Below are 22,045 nucleotides of genomic sequence, written 5' to 3' on the forward strand. Positions count from 1 at the left end.
TCCCAGTGTCCCTACACACGTATGTAAATGAATAGGAGAGGGGTAAGAAGTTTGATGATCATCTCGAATGGGCATCCTTACAGTCTGGAAATTCCCAAAAGGGAAAGCGGCTGACATAAGAAGCCCTATTTAGCGGCACTAACCCCGAACGGGGATGGTGGCTGTTAGTCAGCCGCCCACAGAGGGAAATCTCGCTACACCACAGCGGCCAAAAATCCCAAGTACTGAATCTCCGACGACCTAACCTCCTCGACCTGTCGACAATACCCGCGCCCTCCGTCTTGACCGCGCAGCTCCGTCAAGATGAAGCTCAACATCTCTTACCCGGCCAATGGGTCGCAGAAGATCATCGAGGTTGACGATGAGCGCAAGCTCCGTCCCTTCATGGAGAAGCGCATGGGAACCGAAGTCAGCAACCCCATCTCCCTATTTTGAACGCCCCTTCGATCTGCAATTTGAACATTCAACACGCGAAAAATTTGGAAGCAAGAAGACTGATTGGGGAATATTTTTGTTGTATAGGTTGTCGGCGACTCCCTCGGTGATGAGTTCAAGGGTTACCTTTTCAAGATCACCGGTGGTAACGACAAGCAAGGTACGGCTGGAATTTTTTTTCCAATAAAGACAATCCTTGATTGTGGGATTTGTTTGGAATGGGAAACGAAGGCATAGGGATTGCGGGACAAGAATTGAGCCAAAATGCTGACATTCACTTTTCACCAGGTTTCCCCATGAAGCAGGGTGGTATGTAACCGACCGATATCAAACGCTCAGCAATCACCAGCAGGAAAACTTATCGAATCTCTGCAGTTCTCCTTCCCACCCGTACCCGTCTCCTCCTCGCCGATGGCCACAGCTGCTACCGCCCCCGCCGCACCGGTGAGCGTAAGCGCAAGTCTGTCCGTGGTGGTATGTTTTGAAAATCAGAAATCCTATTACTCCTGTGCGCATAGTTCGTTTGTTGACGACTCCCCACAGCCATCACCGGTTTCGATCTCGCCGTCCTGGCCCTGAGCATCGTCAAGCAGGGTGAGGGTGAGCTGCCCGGTCTCACCGACACTGTCGTCCCCAAGAGACTCGGCCCCAAGCGTGCCACCAAGATCCGCCGTTTCTTCGGTCTCGACAAGAAGGACGACGTCCGCAAGTTCGTCATCCGCCGTACCGTCACCAAGGAGGGCAAGCCCGAGTACACCAAGGCCCCCAAGATCCAGCGTCTGGTTACCCCCCAGCGTCTCCAGCGCAAGCGTCACAGGATCGCCATCAAGCGCCGCCGCTCTGAGGCTGCTCGCGAGGCTGCGTAAGCTCCCTTGTCTTTACACGTTCACATCCATATTCGAGTTTACTAATTGCTACGAAACAGTAACGACTACGCTAAGCTCCTTGCCAACCGTGTCCACGAGGAGAAGGCCAAGCGTGATGAGCTCCGCAAGCGGAGGGCCTCTTCTATGAGGAAGTAAATGCATCTTCTTGGGGGTTAATGGTCGGGTTACGTCTCTATTATGGCTAGGGAAAAATCTTAGCGGACGAGGAAAGGGGGCTATCGAGGTGCAAAGCAGGGGTGTAACCCAAGAGAAGAGAATATATTCCTTGGGGGCATGCGTCTGCGGGACCGAGGCTTTAGCGTGCTACCTTTTTCTTCTTTAAAAAAGCCATATCCACAGCTGGAATGAAAGGGAAAAAATGTGAAAGATGTTTTCTTGTTCTCGGATCCACATTGCACGGTAACAGGGTAACGGTTCCGCGGACTGCTAGCACTGCTTGATAAATGAATGAAGCTCGATGTTTTTTGTACTCACAATTGCAAATCCCAGTTTGTTTTCAGTTTCTTAAAGAGATTGTCTTTCCAGTATCGCCATGTAGTAGTATCATCCCCGAATCTTTCAAGCTTAAGGAGCCCCTACGGACCGATTAATAAATAACAGTGGAGTCTTGCAAGATACGCCATTACTCAAGCAATCTTGCAAGCCGTGAACAGTAAGTAACATTAGCAAGCAGCGCGAGCCATCGTCACATTCTCAGATTTCCTCTATATCCATAAAAGCAAAACAGCAAAAGAACAAGAAAACTCCTTTAGTACGTGTATATGTACAAATGCATAATTCAATTCATCGTAGGCGCCGCAGACTTTTTTCGGAATTTGCCTTCCCTTTTCCACTCATTGTTCGTGCATGCATCATGGCCTTATTCGTGTTGTGATATTTATCAGAGTGTACCTTTCCCCATCCCAAACCATAAAACAAAAATCAATGGCCAGTGGAGAAACTGCAAATCTCAAAGCGTTGAGCATTCGAAGTTCAACTAGAAGAACTAGGTAACGTTCCCCTTCTTCTGTCCCCGTGAAAGATCTCTCTTTCGATCGTCCCTACCCCAGTGTAGCCATTTAAGCGACAGCGTGGGAGAACAAGAAACTCACGGACTCGCCGTTATGCGTACGTCTGCAGGCCTCGGCAAGAGTAGGGCTGATATCGATGGTCTCGATCTTGTCGCACTGCTCTTTCTTCTCTTGGTGAGGAACAGTGTTGGTAACCACGAGACGCTTGAGGCAGCTCTTGTTGATGTTTTCGATGGCCTTGCCGGAAAGAATACCGTGAACAACGATCGCATTCACTTCCTTAGCTCCGTGCTGCATTACAGTATCGGCAGCCTTGGCCAGAGTTCCGCATGTGTCCGCCATGTCATCCACGATGATGGCGACCTTATCCTGAACGTTGCCGACAAGAACCATGCGGGAGACCTCGTTCGGGCGAGGCCGTTCTTTGTGGATAAGTGCGAATTGCAAGTCGAGACGGTCAGCAATAGCGGTAGCACTGATGACAGACATAAATTAACATTGAACTTGACAATGGCCATATTTTACAAAAGTAATGTGAAGATGCAGCTGACTTACCGCTTCGCACCACCGGCATCTGGACTAACGATGATACAGTTGCTCACATCCAGGTTCTCCCGGATCCACTTGAGAATGCTGGGTTCGGCGTACAGGTTGTCAACCGGGACGTTGAAAAAGCCTTGAATCTGGCTGGCATGAAGGTCCATAGTGATAACATGATTGCAACCAGCAGTTTGGAGCATGTTGGCCATAAGTTTCGCAGTGATAGGCGCACGGCTCTTGTCCTTCTTATCTTGACGAGCATATGGGAAATTGGGAATAACAGCTGTAATACGTCTCGCGGAAGCTGTCTTGCAGGCATTTATCATAATGAGCAGCTCCATCAGACCGTCATTTATGTCATTGGGCTTAGTAGATTGCAGAATGAAAACATCCTCGTCTCGTACGCTTTCACCAATGGTCACGCTCGTTTCCTGGTTGGAGTATTGAAGGACCATGATCTTGGTCAGTTCAATGCCGAGGCTGATAAGACGAGCAGAAGGTCATTAGCCAAAGAAAGACAGCACAGCATGCGAAAGCTTATTCAATGACAATGGATCGCGTACCGATCAGCCACAAGGTTCGCAAGCTCAGGATGACTGTTACCAGTCAAAAGCTTGATGGAGTTGGCAGCCATGGTGTCTTGAGGTCAATTGTCGACCGGGTACAGAAAAATCCGGGGATCAGAAAAGATAAGTTTTTGTTGACTAGGGTCAGCGAATACGACAACTGAAGAGCTCTAAGGACTGAGGACAATCAAACCCCAGAGTCAAACAAAAGGTGATACATAAATGCCCCGCGGCAACTTTTTTTCCCCAGCGGAAAAATCACTGCGTCCCGTGACCCCCCGGGCTCGCTGCTGCTCACCGCCTACGGGGTGTGATCGAGACCATGTTTGAAATATGCAGTAAGTTATTGGGAGCTCTAGAAGGAAAGGGAAAAAATAAAACACAACCCTAAATACATGAAGGTGAAGAAAATGAGATGAATTTTCACAATGCCAAATCGCTCTATTCCTGGTACGCTAGTTGACCTGCACTTCAACCAGCTTCCAGTCGCGGTCCGAGATTTTCCTCCTTTTCGTAATACATGACCGGCCCCAGTAGCAATACAGACTAGGAAGAAAACAACAAGGAGTAGTGTAGCTGAACGCCGCCATATGCTCAAGCATTAGAACAGGGTGAGAAACGAGAAAAGATGCAAGATGAATCGCGTAAAACTAGTATTATCGCCCGTGTTGTCTTGAAGAGAGCACCTCCGATCTATGCGAACCCGAAGTATTCGCTACCGGCTGTCATGGCAGTATACAGCCGTTGTCTGAGAGTCTCATAACTGTCGTATTCCGGAAGATCAAGTTCTGTCCCGTATGATCAGTAACCTGTAATATTGATTCCGATAGTGGCAAATCAAATGACTTACGGTTGAAACATGTGTGCGCGCTGGGAAGGCGATCCTTATTGCCGTAATCGCGATGAATGTTGAATCTACTAACTCCATTCATACCTTCAAGCTCCTTGAAGCCGTTGAGTGGTACCTTACTCGTTCCGGTGACAAATTGTAGCAGCTTGGCCCGCTCTTCTTTGTCAAATGAGCGAACAGCACGCCAGAACCACTGAATTTGAGGCGATGAGGCCGAGTAGTTGTGATACTCGGTATTAGCCTTCCAGTCGTCCACATCAATCTCGGGAAGGCCAGAAATCAACAACTCAAGTTCTTGTTCATTGAAAATAGAGATCAGATCTGCTGGGATGATCTCATGGAACCCTGCAAGTCTTTGTTAGCTGATATTCTGGATGATCCGTAGAGAGGGTGCAACATACCCTTGAGGAAATTGTCGAGCTGCTCCTTGACGGATCGTACGAGACGATAATCCACGACGCGCTGCACGTACTCCTCCTTGTTTTCTTGAGTGACCGGGATATTGCTTCCATTTTCCACAAGATCGATCACTTGCTTCTCACCAAAGTCATCAGTCTCCACGGCGAAAGTTTCGGTGATGATGTCAGTAATATCGTTCTCGAGCATCCAGAGGAGAGATTTATAGTAGTCGAGATCGAGTGTCTCCATATCCTTGATAGATACCGAACGTCCAAGAATACACTTGTAGACAGCGCGGCTGAAGTGGCAATCGAGCACCCGGCCTTCATACAGAGCCTTGCCAATGATTCGTCCAATAAACTTGAAGAACATAAGGTGCTCCGAGTTCACACCGCTCAGGCGATTGGGGTGGAAGGTAGTCCGGTCGGCAGCAACAGGAATAAACAAAGCGTAGTTCGGATTGAACATGCCGCGTGCGAGAACTTGGAACCATTCTCTGGTTACGCCTCCTGCATCAACACCCTCCTCACCATGGAAGCGCACATTCAGTTTGCCATACTTCAACTCATCTGCCGACTTGAAATATAGGGATTTGAATGAATCAAGGAACACTTGATCTCTCCTAACAGAGAGTTGAAGCGGAGGATGAGGATGACGAGGCTCTGCACCACGGGAATGGATACGACGGGTGAAGTAATTGCGCTTGTTATCGAACTCCAAGACCTTCGGATTCTTGACAAGCAAGGAGAAAGTGCCGCTCATTAACCTTGGGTTCTGACGAACAAGTTCGTTTAGTATCTTGCGATGTTCCTCCGTGAACTTGAAGAAAAGACTCTCCATATTCAAACCAGCGCCGACAGAAGTGCTAGACACAGACAGCTCTCGAGCGTTCCGAGAAAGAGGAGTCTCTTTCAGTGAGGTATTCTTGCAAACGACCATCAATGCTTCGATCAGGGGCAAGAGTATTGTTGCGACGTTCAGCATATTCTCCTTCTGCCGTATAAGGGTCAAGCATTCGCTTAGCCTTGTCCAGAGAGGCCCGAATGTAGAACTTTCGTACAGGGTCTGTAGGACATCCTCCTTGGCTACTTGCTCGGAATCGCCTCCCTTGGCCTTATCCGATCGACTAGGATCAAACAAGTAGTCAAGTGCCGTTAACACACGTAGCAGTTTCGCTTGATCGGAGCTAGCTGGCGAGAATTTAGCCAGAGCCAAGCCCTGCATGTCGGTTCCGGTCCGGGCTTGATCAATATGGGACAATAATTCATCCAGGTCCGTTAAGATAGTAGTGCTCAAGTCCTGTGCCTGATGGACTAACTCATTCCCAATTACATCCCTGGCCTTAGGGATGGCTGAAAGATTGTTAATTGTCGAAAGCGTTTCCCTAAAAGTTTTGCCGTTGCACTCGCGAGCAGCAAGAATATGGACAACAAGCTGCAGGTTGTGATCTGGAACAACGGGCGGTTCTATAGACTTCTTTTTATGTTTCTCATCTTCGGCTGAACCCTTCCCTGTCTCTGATTTAGAGGGCTCTGCTGATGTACCCTCCTCGGGCTGCGCCGTTGTGCTTTGCGCCTCAGTGTTCTCTACACTAGGCAGAGGAGCATCTGTCATCGTTGTATCTGCAGCAGAGGTCGTAGGTTCTGCAGCCTCGGACGGTTGTTCCTGTTGCTGCTGCTGCTGCTGCTGCTCCTCAGTCGACCTATCATCCTGTGCTGGTTCAGGCTTTTTGCCCTTGTCTTCTTCTTCTTGCTTCTCCTTCTCACGACGAGATAGCAGAGTGAGTGGCTGTGTGATGCTGCTGAGGAGGCTAGAAAGCTGCTCCATACAATTCGGGCTTTCCATAATCAATTTTCGATCAAGGAGAGTAAGTAGCGCATTAAGGGCGAACTTATTGGCCTTGTTTTCCTTGCCCTTGCCTTTGCGGAAGGCCTTCAACTTCAATGTAGACGAAGGATCATGCTCAGTCAAGAAAAACCACGCGATATGAGGATTGTACTGAGACAGGAACGAAAGAGTCCCGAGGCATTGTTGTACCACCATAATTGGAGTCACTTCATTGCTGACGCTCGAGGAGGTTTGGAAGGCCAGGTTGCGCTTGACAGACTGCGGGGTCTTCTGGACCGAGGGAGATTTGGCCCGGAGCGAAAGTTGAGCAAAACTGCGCTCGATTGCAGAAACATCTGAGCTTCCATCCTGCAAGACAGAAAGTAGAAGACTAATTACTTCAACCCGATTCTGGCGGTTCTCACACACGTTATGCAGAATGTCATTCAACTGATGACGTGCATTGCCTTGAAGTGGCATAAACATGAGGCGGAGCAATGTAGCAACACCGGCTTTGTCAAGCATTTGGACGATCTGACGCCGCTGTTGCTTCTTCGGCTCTTGTTCGTCGGTTGGCTCATTCCTTTGCCGATGATCAACTCTGGCAATATCACCAAATTGGGTCAGGCGCCTGCCAGGTAGAGCTCGTGCTTCGGTGACAAATTCCGGCCCCAGCGTTGCTAGTATCTCCTCGGGTTGGTCAGCGAGTACGGCTTGCCGTAATGAAGGGTCCAGGGTAGCAAGGAAACTAGCGGCATCCATGTCTTCAGCGCGGGGAGGAGCGCCACCAGAGGCTCCTTGTCTGCGTGCACTTTCCCGCTCCCGGCGGCGACGGTCGGCAGCTTCCTGCTGTAATAGCTCTTCCCGAATCTCTGGGGGCAAGGCTTCCAGGAACTCTGGGTTGATCTCACTAGGCTCTTCACCAGCTGCAGCTGCCTGAGAGCGTTGCTCTGCAAGTTGTTGCATGATTACTTCTTCTCTAAGCTCCTCGGGCAGGGCCTCAAGATACTCAGGGTCGATTTCCATCCCAGTAATGTCAAGCTCGCGACCTCTAATAGTAGTATGCACGCGAGGTTGAGGTTCAGACGGCCCCGTTTCTGCTTGCACTGGCGGGGTTGCAGCTTCAGCTGGGGCATCTGTCGGCTGTACATCGTCCATAGGCTCAGAGGTAACACCTGAGGCTTGCATTTCAGCTTCTTGCTGCTCCCTTTCTTGCTGTCGCCTAGCATTTTCTTCTTCTTCTTTCCGCTGCTGCTCCCTTTCTTCTTCTTCCTTAGCAATACGTTCTTGGCGTTCCCTCTCAGCTAATTCTTCCTCTCGTCGCTTAAGCTCCTCCGCCATCTTCTTCTCTCGCTCCTTCTCTTCTTCAATAGCAGGAGGAACCAGTATTTTTAGCAAAGAGTTGACAACGCGCTGTGTCTTTTCAACGTATGTGCTGCTAAACAGAATACGAGCCTCCTCCTGCCAGCGACTTCTAGTCGTCGCCAATGCAAAGCTCACAGCTTGAGATGGATCATCCCGAGTGCGAGAGGGGGGTGCTTGTGGCCTACCAAGCCCGAAAATATCTTGAATGCGGTTGGGCAAAATAGCTCGTCTATCAACATGAACGTGAATTCCGTCTGGGCGCGTGATAACGCCAAAGCCTGGAGCACCTTGGCCTCCAATGGCCTGCATAATCGCGTTCATGAAGCTCACCGGGCTGTCCATAGGGAGCAAACGTCCAGTAGATACGGGTTCCATGCCATGAACCCAATCGGTAAAAGCTTCATTGCCTGGTCCACGAGATTGGCCAGCCTCGGGGCCACGGTCTGTCCGGACAAGAAGAGGGTTTGTGCCATCGTCATTACCACGGGCAGGAACCTGAGTACGGTGGAATCGGTAGGGTTGAATAGGAACGATTCCATGCCGGCCGCTGCTGGGCATTATACCTGTAACCGCAGCCCATCCTGGCTGAGGACCACGATAGCGGTGGTGATGGTGCCCACGGGGTATTGGGGCTTCGTCGCCATCCCAGCCCCATGGTTCAATGAGGTCTTCATCTATACAAGATCTTCAGCACGCGTCATTCCATGTCGTAGTCGATAAATGAAACTTACCATCGTCAAAGCCTTGGTAAGATCCTTGATCTTCATCGGCATCTTCTAGTTCCTCCTCAAGCTCATCGATTTCTTCATCCTCTTAGTGAACGTTAGTGATCAAAATCTTGCGTGGAGCGATACTGAACGATACTGACCGTCATCATCATTCAAATCATCATCAACAATGTCATCAAGACTGTCAGGAGCCTGAAGGTCCTCAACACCCCCGGCAGCTTCATTGAGTACCCGGAACAAGTCATCAAATCTCTGCCCTTGACGCTGCTCCACTTGTCTAAAACCCTCCAGCTCGTCCTCGAGCCGATTCATGATCTCAGCCTCCTCGTCATCTTCAGACATCTCCTCACTCTCCCATTCATCATCATCACCTTCCTCTAAGCTTTCATTATCTTGATCGCCTGTTATCTCTCCAGCGAGGATCTCGTCATCCTCCATATCGGAGTCATCTTCGTCTTCATCATCATCATCGTCGTCATCGTCGTCGTCCTCGTCATCATCAATGACAACCTCTATGTCCATGCCGGAGTCGCCTGGAAGGCCCTCAATGGGACCAACGCCCTCAATCTCATCTTCTTCATCACTTACGACTTCGCCATCATCTTCGGGCAAGTCTTCCTCGTAATCCATTTCGTCTTCATATTCGTCGTCATACATCCCATCATCTTCTTCATCTGATTCTTCGGAGCTAGTTTCTTCTTCATGACGAGGCTCCAACATGCCCAGGGTGGAATGGCGGAAAAGATCAGGGGTCTCTTCGCGGTCATCTTCCAGATCAGAAACCGAGGTAGCAGAAGATATTTCATCTTCCTCCGTTTCTCCGAGGGTGGAGATGTCTGACGTTTCACTCAATATCACAGCCGTTTGCGTTAGTTTGTTAAGGGGGCGCAATATGTACTTGATGACCCGTTTAGACGCAGGGAAATTCAGATCGATTTCAGCGATTGAGGATGTGAGAGCGGCGATGAAATTCTTTTCAAACATCGTTTTCGCAAGCTGCCTGGTCGAGGATGGGAAGGCTGTGTCTCCGGAGACGAAAGCATAACCACTTAGCATTTTGTCGAATAGATCGGCCAGTGACATCAATCTAGAATATTTGGCATCTAAGGGTTCGTTTGACGTATTGGCCTCTTTGTATGCTCGTAGTGCATGCTCTAGAACGAACCTCCGCACGAAGGCAAGCTCAGGCTCATCTTCTTCGTTCGAGTTTTGCTCGCTTCGACGTCTGCCAGTGCCGCCAAACTCGCCTGTCTTCGTGCACAGCGCTACAAGCACACGCATCGTCCAAGCCGATGTGTTGGCGCGCTTCTTGAACACAACAGACTCATCATGCTCCATTGTACCAATTGGGACGAGCGCATTCAGCAGGTAGTTCAAGATACCCGATCGAGGCTTCGAAGGAGTAGCTGCAAGTGGATCTGCTTTGCGAGAGAAGTTGATAAACTCCACCTTCGTACGGTTATACGACGAAAGAAGCTCAGTCAAGCATTGAAGAAGGAAGCAGCGGTATATATAGATCGGGTGGTCATCCGCTTTGAACGCCGGTTTCTCCGCTTTCTTAGAATTACGTGTGGCCTGCAAGTCAGTGGTAGAAACAGAGGGTGAAGGTTCATCAGTCGCCATCTCCACATCAGTTTGGGTTTCCGATTGTTCAGGAGCAGATGTTTCTGTGGCCTCTGTCGAAGGTTCCTTGTCGTCTACATCCTTGTAAGATAGAAGCTCCGAGAGCAGATAGTGGATGACGCCATCAGGATTCTCTACAACAGGCGGTTTTAATTCTAGCCCTTTGCCCTTGTCTTTATCTTCCGGCTGAGCATCGGCTGAAGTCTGGCTACCATCTTTCGCCGTTTCTGTAGTATCCTGGGCCGTTTCTTTGTCTGAGGAGCCTGTATTCTTATCAGATTTCAAGGTGAGAACCTGTGGGCGTTGCCGACTATCGTATCGTTGCAGTTTCAGTTTTTCGTTGGAGACTTCCACGAACAGTTCCGGCGACCTGAGAACAAGGTGATACATCTGCCGCACATAACCGGTTGTGTCGATCTGGCGAGAAGATTTCGACTCAAAGTTCGCGACAATCTCACTCCTCATTATCTGTCGAATGGTATCCTCATCTTCGACTATGTGTCTCAAAATCAGCATGAATGCACCCTGGAGCTTTTCATTTGTGGTGCTTGAAAGCTGCTTCATCATGACAAAAAGGCGCTGCAAGCTACGCTTCTCGCCTAGGCGGGTTGCGATGCTGCGATATCGAGTAAGTATAACAAGGACCCGACAAACAGAGAGTGCTAGGGTGTCATCCTTTCCAACTCTGGGAAGGATTTCAACAAGAGCATCGAAAAGTTGCGTCTTCTGTTCGTTGGAAACAAGAGGCTCCTCTAACTGAGCGGGAGCATCGTCCTCCGCGCCTGGATTCTCGTTATCAGGCATATTCCATCGTATCTGAGGAGGTTGAGCGTCGTCAGAGAGCAGTTTCTCCAGGACCAGTAGGACATGCCCGATCCATGGGAAGGATTCATCCGAAGACTTCTCGGAAGGCACAGAGATAAAGCCGAGGAATGTAGTGAAACACTCCTTCAGTTCCTCCAGTGTAGCGTTATACATGTCTCGATCTTGGACTACTAGCGCGAGGAGATGGGCATAAGCAGCCACCTTCTTCCCAGCTGCTTGGAAGTTCTCCATTTGCAATGAAACAAGAGATTGAACAAGGATCTCCCCGACCTCCTTCCGGAAGCTTTCGGGGTCACGGTGCTTCTTCGTCGCAGAAGCGATCAGGTCAGCCAATTCAAACGACACGTCATGGTGTTCATTTAGGACGTCTAAACAGCGCTCAATCAGATTCGACCGGACCTTCTCACGCTCCTTGTCTAAATCTTCGACCGTGGTAACTTCGCGTCGTCTTGCCGATTGTTCCGTTCGCTGCTCAGGAGATGGGTCTGTCAAATGGTTTGATGGCTCCGAAAAATCTCCCGCGCTAGGATTGAGGTTACGGGTGTTACTGCTAGAGGAGTCTTCCCGATCGCTGTCGACTGCGCTATGGTCATCGTTAAGAATATGACTCAATGCTCGAGCTAGGAATTCAGAGCCATGTCTGACTTCGGTTTCGACTGGGCCCCCCTGGCCTTGTTCCTGACGAGGCATGTCATCCGATCGGCCAGACGCCTGCGCTATAAGCATTGCAAGTGTCGAACGGTCGAGGAACCGACTCTCGAAAGGCGAGGCGTCTCCAACGACCTGGTCTTCGGAGGTCTCACCACCTGGTGTTCGAACAGACTCGATATCGTTAGGAGGTGGTGGTATTCTCGGAGCAGGTAGTAGCCAGTCTTGTGCCTTGCAGTATTCTTCAGCTGGGGCATACTGATTGTTGCAGCGGTACAGGGCCTCCTTTACAACTTCTAAATCGAAATCTTTTGCCTGCAAAGCGGCTACACGGTCCCTGTTGATAACTAGTTTCCTTCTAGACACCTCAGCCAACGCGGGTGGTAGATTAGAGCGCTGAGCGGCCCCAGTTTCATATTCGCCATCGAGCGATGAGCGCAAGATATCCACCAAGCATTTGATAACGGAACTTGAAGACTGGGTAGCAAAATCAGAATTCCACAAGTCCCGAGCCATTGGCAATATTTCCATCCGAAGGTCAACCAGGAATTGGCCTGGTTGGAAGTAGTCGGCACGGTCACGCTCCCGGTCACTGCTCGTCATGGCCTGGGTTTGGCTAGACTCGACAATGTTCTTACCCGAGGCAAGCTCAGAGAAAAAGCTAAGTATAATCTTGATACCTCCATAAGCAGAAGTGAGTCGAGCTGACACATCCTTCTCAGAGTCAGGCACCGACTCAGGAGGTGTGAGAGTCTTGACCTCACGAACAAAGACGTCGCAGATATCTTTCATGGCTTTCAAACCATGGATGCGTTTGAACGCGAAGAGGACGAGTGTGAGATAATGAGAATGCGGGCGATCTGCAGTAGCTGGATTGAAGTGAGCTTGTCAGTCTTTAATCCAGTCTTATAACAGACAGAGAACATACCTTCAAAAAGCAAATGTGAAAATGAGGAAAGGATAACAATCAGGTAAGCAAATCGGAGCTTGTGATTAGCACTAGTATTAGGGGGCGCGAACTGGAGTTGCTCGAGCACAGCGCCGGCAATGGCCTCAGCCACCGAAGTTGCATTCTGCTTCTGGTACAGATCTATCCGCCGCTTTCCAATAAGGCCGAGGCCCAGATTGTGGAAAAAACCTGTTATTGAGGAAGGCAAGGAGCTAAGAAGGTAGCGAAGCGCTTGGACATTCTTAAAAGCTACGCTACTTTCGGGAGCGTTGGAAGTATCTCCACTAGGTTCCTGAGCGACACCTGGTTGAGCAGGCTCACTCGTAGTCGAACCTTCGCGAGGAGGCGCAGGCACAGCTAAGCTTGTTTCTGCATTCGCGGGTCCCGAAGATTCATTAGGTTTTTCTGAACCCGCGCCCGTTAGTTGCACCTTCGTTGCCTGGTCCCAAGTGTCAGGTATATTCTTCTCTAGTAGAATTTCCTCCCACACACAAGCCGCATGTAAACCCCCAAGTCGTCCGATAAGAGAACAATAACGATCAGCTAGATTAACTTGTGCAAATGCAGAAGTCTGCTGGCTGGGTCGGGTTTGATATAATGGCATGGAGTAAACTTCGCGGAGAAGATCAGTCAAGATAAGTGCAGCTACCATATTCTTAGCGAAGTATGTCCCATTATCTTTTGCGAGTTCCCAAGACTTGTCGCCCTGATCCTTGGACTCTTTCTCAAGAGGTGGCTTGATCAAAGGGGTGAAAAAACCTGATTCCCGGGGTCCCGACAGGCGCCAGAACTCAGATAGTTGTTCCACAATCTGCTCTGCGCGATCAACAAGCCCGGGCAGGACAAGGTGAGGCTTCGTTTCCGCCAACATGTGCACCAAAACAGTGAGCTCCTGGTTAGCGTCAGTGTTATGGAAATCGAATGGGAGACTCTGCAGAGTCGCAATATCCAAAACGAATTCCACGCCGCCACATTCGATAAAGTAGGTGCAATTCGATTGATTTTCGAAGAAAGCACCTAAAAATCGTAATACGGGATAAAGGTAGTCCGTAACAGTGAGGCCCGTAGGATCTACGTCCTTAGGTTCGATATCAGTATTAGAGGTGGGCAGAACATGATCTAAAGCGCCGGTTTTCATGGTGCCACCGTCTGGCAGTGCCCCAGATTTGATCTCTCGAATACCAAGATCCGACGGTGCAAGATCCCCAGCGACTCTCGTGCCACCAATCTTTCGAAACAGGTGATATGCCGGACCGGAAAGGACCGGCTTTCCCTGGGAGTTATCTGTCCACAGCTTAGATCCCATACCATCCGACCAAGCCTTACTCCTGCACAAAAAGCCAACACGCGCGACCATCACAATGACGGCAGCCATGATTGTTGACTTCAGCGCAGGATGATGTCGCACTAACTCATCAAACGTTGTTCCTAGCGAACGTACGAGATTAGGGTCATCTTTCAGGCATTTCACATGCTCGGGATTTTCGAAGATCTCGAAAAAGCTTTCCAGTGCATGGGAAGACTGAAAGAGTTCAAGTCCAGATGAGTTAAGGCAGATAGCCCCAAAAGCCGAGGGAATGCATGATAAAGCTTCCGCTGCAGGCATGATACCTAAGGCTAACTTTGCATCCTTCGACCTTGCCAGCTCATACTCCCGGGTCTTCTGTGGTTCACTACCTGACTGGCTAGTCTCGACCTCGGACGGTCTAGTGGACGATTCCCCTTCAACTTCAGCACCCTCGGTATCAACAGGTAGCTTCTCTTGCGCCTTTATCTCACTGTGTGTGACAGCTTGTAAGAAACTCTTGCTCAAACCAGCCTCAGCAATGACTGCATAACTGGTGGGCTCGTTGTGAATGAAACTGCTAAGGATATTGACTGCATTGCTCCAGACATGAGACCCGAAGACACGGGCGTTCTCAAAGACCAAACGAAGGGATGTCAGCAGTTGAGGCGAGTCAATCAAATTCCGAAGAACCCGATCAAAACCACCGCCGTTATGCTGCATAATATGATTGACAAACCGGAACATCCACCTGAGAGTCTGCTGCTGGAAATACGGGATTTGGTAATCAATTGACGGGGTCTTGTGGTGAGAAGGAATTCCTGCGCCGCGGGATACATTCTCAAAGGAGGTTTTGGTTTCAAAATCGATCAAATCCGAAATTGCTTCAAACCCCTTAGCTGTAGTAAGAGTCCCAAGCGCGTCACGAACCGCGTGGACAAAGGTATCGAGGAATTCCATAATTCGAGAATAAACACGACGAGCTTTCTCAGTTCGGAGATTCAAAACATCGACAAACATTGGAATTAAGCCAGCAGAAACCAAGGTCTCGGGGGTCCTTGTGCTTGAGCCAGGAAGCGTTCGCAGAAGAGCAAGTAAGGCATCCCGCCACTCATCCTGACTACCATCATCCGTCTCCTTGTCTTCTGAGCCTAGTTCATTGACAGCCTTCCGGGTCAGGAACATGAGAACACCATGGTTGACATTAACGCTTAACGCAGCACAGACGTCGATTGCTCGTGCTTTGTGCTTAGCCAAAGAGTCGAGGGCCTGGAGTACCAATGTCTGCACACCTCGGGAAGCTGGAAGATCACCACTTGCGCCTAGATGAACCAGCTCGCCCAGCTGATAAGCCAGCTGCAGACGTTTTGGCTGTTCCATATCGTACTGAAGGATCTTCTGTTGAAAGAGCGACTCGGGATATACGTACGCTAAGTTGGTAATAGCAAGCACCCTAATTGCAAGAATCTGCTCGCGGCTAGAAGGAGATGTCGCCAGCCCCTGAGCCGTCCGAATTCTATGGAGTAGCTCATACTTGGAGTCCTCAGGTAACTCTTCCGCATGCGATGCAACAAGACTATCAGGTGTCGACGAAGAGATCCTTGAGTAAGGGATATCAAGAACCTTTCCACCCCTTGTCGCTTCTTCCAGTTTCCCTGAGGGGGTATTCACAGCAGAGCTAGGAGAATCCTCCATGATCGACGTGCGGCTCAAACGAGGCGTGGGGTGGGTATGACTTCTACGCAGAGGTGTTGGTGTGGTGGGAGCTTGCGTCGGTAGCCCACCATGTACAGTCTCCGATGTCGACTTCGCCTGATCCGAAGTGCCAGACGGATAATAAAGCAGATGTACATGACCCCATTCTTCCCAGCCATCACTTTCGCGCACAAGGGTGACCAGGTCGTTGGCATCGTGCTTGGTCTGGGACTGTTTCTCCTTGCCCTTAACTCCAACAGGAGGAGATACAGGTGTCTTGTTGGATACGGAAGGGCGAGGGAAGGGCGCAGCAATCTTTTGCAGCTTTTCCAGGTCGATGTTAAAGTGGGCTGCCAACAGGCTCTGTTGGAGGTGGGTACTACCCCGCTGGCGAGAATGATATCTTTGTGCCAACGAGAGTGACAAACGAAGGGTGGACTGGAGGAGACAAAGTGACGTGGTATTCAGAAGTTCCCCTAGCCGTTCGCTGCTGCTATACAAGCTGCGATTACCGCACTTATCCAACAGTAATCTAGAAAAGTCGAGAATTGCTTGCAAGAGCTCTCTGTCGCCCTCTACACCATAGCCGAGAGCGGTTAGCTTAACCTCGATATCCTCCGGGCTTAGTTTGTTGCCATCGCTTGCATATGAGTCCACCAGGACATGTCTGCCGAACGGCTTGGTTTGAGGGCCATTATTTAGACCGTATTTTTCATTGGCAGTAGCCAAGATCTCGTCGAAACGGTTCAGGACATTGATCCAATGATATAGATCACCTCTTGGGAAAGGCCATAAGCGAGGAAAGGTGTTGAGATGTGAAGGAAGCTCAGGGACGGGTATAGTTGTAGCACGAGATACGAAATCTGACAAATAAGGGGACTATATTGAAAAGGGAAAAAAATTTCAAGTCAGCTTTAATCCAGCACGGCAAGGCACGTGGAATACTCACGATCGTAGCCTCATGTTTTTGGCTCGCCACCTTCTTAATTCTCCCCATGATGACGTTCAAATCAACAGGTAATCATGAGGGAGCTTGGGATGACTCTAGGAGGATTCCTCCTAGATGAGGGTGGGGAGGTCGTCAAGACCGGGACGCGGAGAACGTTGCGAGGCGCCTTATGACGTTTTGGGTACCTCTTCTGCCTCAACAAAATCAAAGGAGCGAAATGAGACTCCGGGATAGCTGTAACCAAGAATCTCGAGATTTCAAGTAGGTGGAATAGCGATTGTAGAGGTAGAAGCCGACGTCGTCAGTGAGGTTATACCCGGATGGGTTCAAAGGACTGAAAGAATATGATGAGGGACTGAGGTGGGCGTGTTGCGGCTTTCAGTAAGTACGAAGTACCGCTGGGCGTCAGAGGAACAGGGAAACGGTGCAGGTCGTTCGCCCTGTAATATTTGACATCCAGATGAATTTAATAATTATTGAGTGAAAGAACCACACACAGTGAATAAGAGGGGGGTTGGTGAGGGAGAGGACGTGGGCGAGGTTTAGATGGGGTGTGAAAAGAAAGATGAGTAAAGAGTTGGAAGGTTCGTGAAATTATCCCAATAATGGAGCTCTTGTTCAGGTTCTCTCCCGGTTGTGGCTCATTCACCTGGACCAGTGGTAAACTTACAGTCAGAACCGGAGCGGGCCTTCTTCCCCGCCGAGGCAACAAGTCAGCCCTGCACTATTTACAACTTTACTAACTGCTTGGACTAACTACTTTACTGCCTAACTAAACATTTGCATACTTACAATTTTCCGACGGATATACTCTCATCTGAATATGCCAGCAGACAACCTTATTGACTTGACTGGGCCGAGAGTAGCCATTAGTAGTACATTTTCTCATACACTGTATCTATATTCTTTCGGTTCGATCGCAATTGTTTTCGTTCCTGGTATTTTAGGCCATACATAATATATTTTCACGTCACTACCCCTCATCCCACCGGAATCCACTACTATACTACCTCATATTGCATGCATCCTTATGCTGTCATCTTTTCCCTCCTTCTCTTTTCTCCCTACAAGAATTTCAAATGGGACTCAAAAAGCAGTACTCAATTACGAATAAAACTCCCACTTACAGTTAATTCGGCGGTTATAACCTCAACTTATTTTCCGTGGTACCTTACTGTACAAACCAACAATGAGCTAATAACACGGTAAACAGTACAACAGTTTTGTCAACATCACACTCATCATAGGCCCCTACCTCTCCACCTGCGGCAATTCACCATCCCATTGAATCTTCATGCTCGTTGGGAAGGGAGAAAATCCGCTTTGGTTTGGATTCATGTATTTTGCAATTCCACCAGGCCCAGACAGTTTTTTCAGCTGCCCCTGGGGCCCTGGGGCACGGCGCAAATTATCCAAGCGCCCGATGACCTTGAGCATGGTGGTAAGCGCTAGCTTACAAAGCCCAATACCTAAGCACTGATGTGGACCAAAACCAAAATGAGCGTAGAGATCCATATCGCGATCAAGCCTGACCTTTTCAGGCTCTGGGAAACTTGTCGGGTCCATAGAAGCGGAAACCTAGAAAAGTGCAAATAGTAAGTCGTCTGTGCCGCAATACTCCTGTTTTGTTTCCTTTAACAGATATTGGCCTCACTCACCAAGTTGCAGAGAATGTGTTGCCCTGCCTTGAGGTTTAGCTTCTTGCCATTGTCTTCAATGACAGTGGGCTTGGTCACCATCCGAGGCAGTCCCACGGAAGACCGTAACCGGGCGCCTTCCATGAAGCTTCATATAGTTAGTCGAGTCGAGAGCAGGGAAATTGGGGCAGAACTTCATACTATCTTAACAGCAATTCGTCGGTTTCCGGCGTGTCAACCTTCGCCAGCCTCTTGATATCAGGCAAATGGACCGAGCCTTCTTCCGAAAGGTAATAGTCAAGACACTGTGAAAAAAGCTGCGCCTGGTTTGCTACCATGCCCCCAGCAGTTGGCAGAATATGAGTCCATACAATCTCCTCCGCTGGCAGTCCACTGCCCAGGAGGCGTTGGATCATATGGACACCGTATTCGCTGAGCACGTCATGTCGGTGTAAACTACTCACCAGGTTTGCAATGAACCCAGTGTTGTTGACAAGCTCGACATTGGCCATTGCCAACTGCCCAAGCTGCTGCGTCACTTCCCGGGCAGCTTGGTTAAGTTCAAATGAGTTCGCAGGATCCGCATCGTAGAAGATTGAGGTGAAAACAACAGCCATGATTTGGTAGAGCTCGGATTCCGTGAAGATTCCCCGGGGGTTAGATTCAGTTTTCAAGGGCAATGAGAACACATTTGCGCAGAAGTTAACCTGAGCAGGATTTGCAACGTCTCGTACAATGTCAACTTGATTGATCCCAGCAATCTTGTAAGAGTTCCTGTGCAGAAGCTTTAGAGTTATGTCTTCATAGAATGATCTGACTTCATTCTCCCATCTCTTCCGGTACAAAGCAGCTCCCATCATTTTGCGCGATGCGGAATTTGGAGGCCTATCCCCGGACAGCATGAAGTCTCTGCCAAAAGGCTGTTTGCCACGATGCATTAAAAACTCAATCTTTGATCCCCATGTGACCTTGAATGTCTCTTGATCAGACAATATTGACATACAAGCCGAATGAGAGTTAATAAACTCGGGTGGGGGAGTGAGGCCAGGTTTGTCCCAGCTGTATTTCTCAGCAAACCCAAGCTTTGTGAGTATCTTCTTGTTTTCAGATGGAATAACCAAAGGGAAATGTGCGTAGATTGAGTTTCCCTTGAAATGGTTCGGGAATGCCCGCAGCACAAGCTTATAGAATACCTGGCCTTGATCGACTGAATCTTTAGGTTCGATTTCGCTAAAGGCCCAGTTTGTAAGATGTCTTGGAGTGAAATCCACCGTGTAGAAGCGATCGCCCCGAACTAAGGCAACTGCATCGGAGAGAATGGCTCTTGAAATTGTGAAATTGGTACACAAGCCACTTCCAGGGACCACGGCTTCTTTTGTATCTTCGACGATAACACCAGGGTAGATCTCCACATGGTCCGGGTGATCATATAGTCGCTTGAGCTGATCAGATATAACAGGGTCAGGATTGATCTCCTCAAATGTTTTGTAAGGGGTTAGGTTGAAGTAGTTCCGGAACTCGTTCAAGGTCGCCAAATTCCAAGAGCGAGCTTGTTTTATTCCCAACGCTTCGATGCTTTTGAAGATCGTTGGAACGTTAGATGCACCAAATGCGCCCGCACAGTCCTCAACGCTGTCCTCAAAGATTTTTACGAGAGAGTCATCGTCAAATGACCCATCGGGCTTGCGCTGTAGGCCAGCAAATGGACGATCCTCGGGTTGCTCTGGGAGGTCTGCCTCCCACTTTCCGAGACCTCGTACGAATTCCTGCAACGAGACACTGCTTGGGTCCCTTCCAGGAAACATATCTTTGTACAAATCTTCTGTCCACTTCTCGTCACGCTGGGAAATGCAAGAATGCCATCTGTATACGAGATTGAATTCAGCCGAGACTTGGTTACCTGTGGCCTGAGCGGCTGCTTCACCGAGCAATCCATCCTTCATTTCAGCACGAGGATCCAAGCTCCAAAGGCTGTCAGTTCGGTTAACATTCAAGATTGTTCGGACGTAGTCTTTGAGGATTATGTTGACATAGAGGCCGCAGGTTACTAGCCGACCGGTTTGGAACAGGTCGTTATCATATCTTGCGTATGCTTTGGTGTCTGATTCGTCGGGCTTAGTGAACCGGCCGCCTTCGTTTATTGACGCCAGCTGTTCGACGACGTAGTTGTGAAATCGGTTAAACATGATCAAGATTACGCCAATACCCGGGGGGAACCCCAGTACACGCTTGGTGGAGAAACAGTCCGGCTTGAGCTTTCCATCCTTAAAGGTTCTGACGAAATTTTGCTCGTCTTGGTTATTCCCATACAGCGGCGAGAGATCGAGATATGAAGATGTTAAGGAAATCGTGGCATCGTTGCGGTCCGTTTGAAATAGGTCTCGGTGCATGTTAGATATGAATGGACGATGGGTGTTATTGGCCGCTACTCACCATGGATAATAATGGATGCAATATAGAACAAAATACTAGAAATCTTATTTGGATGTTCCTTGAAATCTTTGCGCACCAAAAGCGAATCGAAGAGTGTTTCTGGATCCGGGAGCGCAGGAGATTGCAATGTCTTTGGTCGAACGGATCTCGCGTAATGAGAGCCGGCAGCGCCGATATGAGGCCACAAAACGTTCTTTTCTGGCATTAGCAAGCACTATACTCCAAGGGGGTAAGGCAGGTTTACATTGCCTGAACCATCTGCTTCTCGATACGAGTATTCGCGGCCAAGGTACCTGCCTTCATTGTTAGACGTGCTCGCACGGCTCATGTCTTATCAAACAACATACGAAACCGGGGGATGTTCCAGATCTTTCCACAGCTGGTTGAGGAAGGCATTTGTTAACTCTTTTCCGACTCGAGAGTTGGAAGGAAGTGCGGACGTGAGCTAGAATGAAAGCTTCTCGTTAATACAAGACGTGACTACCCCTCCCAACGATTGAGGCAACAAACCTGAATCAATCGCTCCATTATATAGTGCTTGTCATTGAGAGGCTCTCCCGTGGCGGCATTTTTGGTGAGTTCCACGATCGTCTTGACATCGCTGAGATCCATACGGCCCAGATCTCTGACAATTCCCGTGCTATTTGACTCCTTCACGTAAGATCCATCCCCTGTTTCGGTGGGCAACGGCCGTAGTGATGCTGACACGACCTTTTCAAGTTGAGAAACAGTCTTTCCTAACCCATTGATCACACCACCACTCTCGCTCTCTGCCATCTTGAAGAAGAGTATAGAGAACTATCCACTGCCGTTGAAGCAACAGAAACCAGAAGAAATGGTCAATATATATTAACTGCTATCGAATATCAGTGCTGATGATCTTAGAAACAATGGTGGCTCCTTTCCCTCCAATATCTTCTTTCATAAGCAAAGGAAGAAGAGATAACCATAAGGTCGTCGTAGAGATTGAGCAAAGCCAGGAGAGCAATAGAGAAAGATTTCCATGGCACGAGGGGCACATAGTCACCCACCTATATCAAACACCCAAGCAAGCGATCGCCCGGAGCTTCGAAGGACCTAAGAAATAAGACGAGCGTGACGCTGGTGGTTACCGATTTTATAAAAATACAAAGAAGCAGCTACCGAAGTCACAGAAGGGAAAAAGTGATTCTACTCATGAACCGTGGAATTGGAACGTAAGACAGGAGAGATGAATAAAAAGAGAAGGAAAAGTTTCCTGTAACCGGATGGATTTTATATGGACAGGAGCATAACGGCCTAGCTCTCCTTGAAGGATTACGGTGCGGCTGAAGAAATAGAATCAGCTCAGGATGGTCAGCTCCGATGTGATTTGGATTAGAAAGCATACAACCAACTGTTCGTCGTTTCTCCTC

The 22,045-nt window shown here is 49.1% G+C and overlaps 4 protein-coding genes across 4 annotated transcripts; 1 reads left to right on the forward strand and 3 right to left on the reverse strand.

The window, feature by feature from the left end:
* Positions 1-200: 200 nt before the first annotated feature.
* F9C07_2278168 (40S ribosomal protein eS6) lies at positions 201-1,457 on the forward strand (the record flags this gene model as incomplete). Its single annotated transcript, XM_041290242.2, has 6 exons — positions 201-408; positions 523-595; positions 724-744; positions 811-909; positions 979-1,297; positions 1,361-1,457. Exons 1-6 carry the CDS (start codon positions 304-306, stop codon positions 1,455-1,457), a joined length of 714 nt encoding a protein of 237 aa, XP_041143504.1. The 5' UTR covers positions 201-303.
* A 289-nt stretch (positions 1,458-1,746) lies between these two features.
* Positions 1,747-21,759, reverse strand: F9C07_2278169 (ubiquitin-protein ligase). Its single transcript, XM_071510279.1, has 10 exons — positions 21,162-21,759; positions 20,896-21,096; positions 20,652-20,844; positions 16,582-20,598; positions 12,632-16,511; positions 8,748-12,572; positions 8,611-8,691; positions 4,690-8,553; positions 3,436-4,633; positions 1,747-3,352 (listed from the first exon to the last, which is right to left on the reverse strand). The coding sequence occupies exons 4-9, from the start codon at positions 16,627-16,629 to the stop codon at positions 4,164-4,166; spliced, it is 12,168 nt and encodes a 4,055-aa protein (XP_071364028.1). The 5' UTR covers positions 16,630-20,598; positions 20,652-20,844; positions 20,896-21,096; positions 21,162-21,759; the 3' UTR covers positions 1,747-3,352; positions 3,436-4,163.
* Positions 2,381-3,506, reverse strand: F9C07_2057 (phosphoribosyl diphosphate synthase; the record flags this gene model as incomplete). Its single annotated transcript, XM_041290257.1, has 3 exons — positions 2,381-2,807; positions 2,888-3,352; positions 3,436-3,506. 3 exons carry the CDS (start codon positions 3,504-3,506, stop codon positions 2,381-2,383), a joined length of 963 nt encoding a protein of 320 aa, XP_041143505.1.
* On the reverse strand, positions 17,833-21,428 carry ppoA (putative fatty acid oxygenase PpoA; the record flags this gene model as incomplete). Its single annotated transcript, XM_041290278.1, has 7 exons — positions 17,833-18,159; positions 18,240-18,366; positions 18,420-20,598; positions 20,652-20,844; positions 20,896-20,944; positions 20,999-21,096; positions 21,162-21,428. 7 exons carry the CDS (start codon positions 21,426-21,428, stop codon positions 17,833-17,835), a joined length of 3,240 nt encoding a protein of 1,079 aa, XP_041143507.1.
* Positions 21,760-22,045: the final 286 nt, after the last annotated feature.

This window comes from Aspergillus flavus, chromosome 2, assembly GCF_009017415.1.
Source record: "Aspergillus flavus chromosome 2, complete sequence".
Lineage (NCBI taxonomy): Eukaryota > Fungi > Ascomycota > Eurotiomycetes > Eurotiales > Aspergillaceae > Aspergillus > Aspergillus flavus.

Excerpts from the sequence above, each read along its gene's own strand:
- F9C07_2278169 (XM_071510279.1), bottom strand. The coding sequence starts at position 16,629 with ATGGGGAGAATTAAGAAGGTGGCGAGCCAAAAACATGAGGCTACGATC. Across the intron at positions 16,512-16,581 it reads AAAAACATGAGGCTACGATC|TCCCCTTATTTGTCAGATTT; the intron begins GTGAGTATTCCA and ends TTTTCAATATAG. Across the intron at positions 12,573-12,631 it reads TTCACATTTGCTTTTTGAAG|CTACTGCAGATCGCCCGCAT; the intron begins GTATGTTCTCTG and ends ACTTCAATCCAG.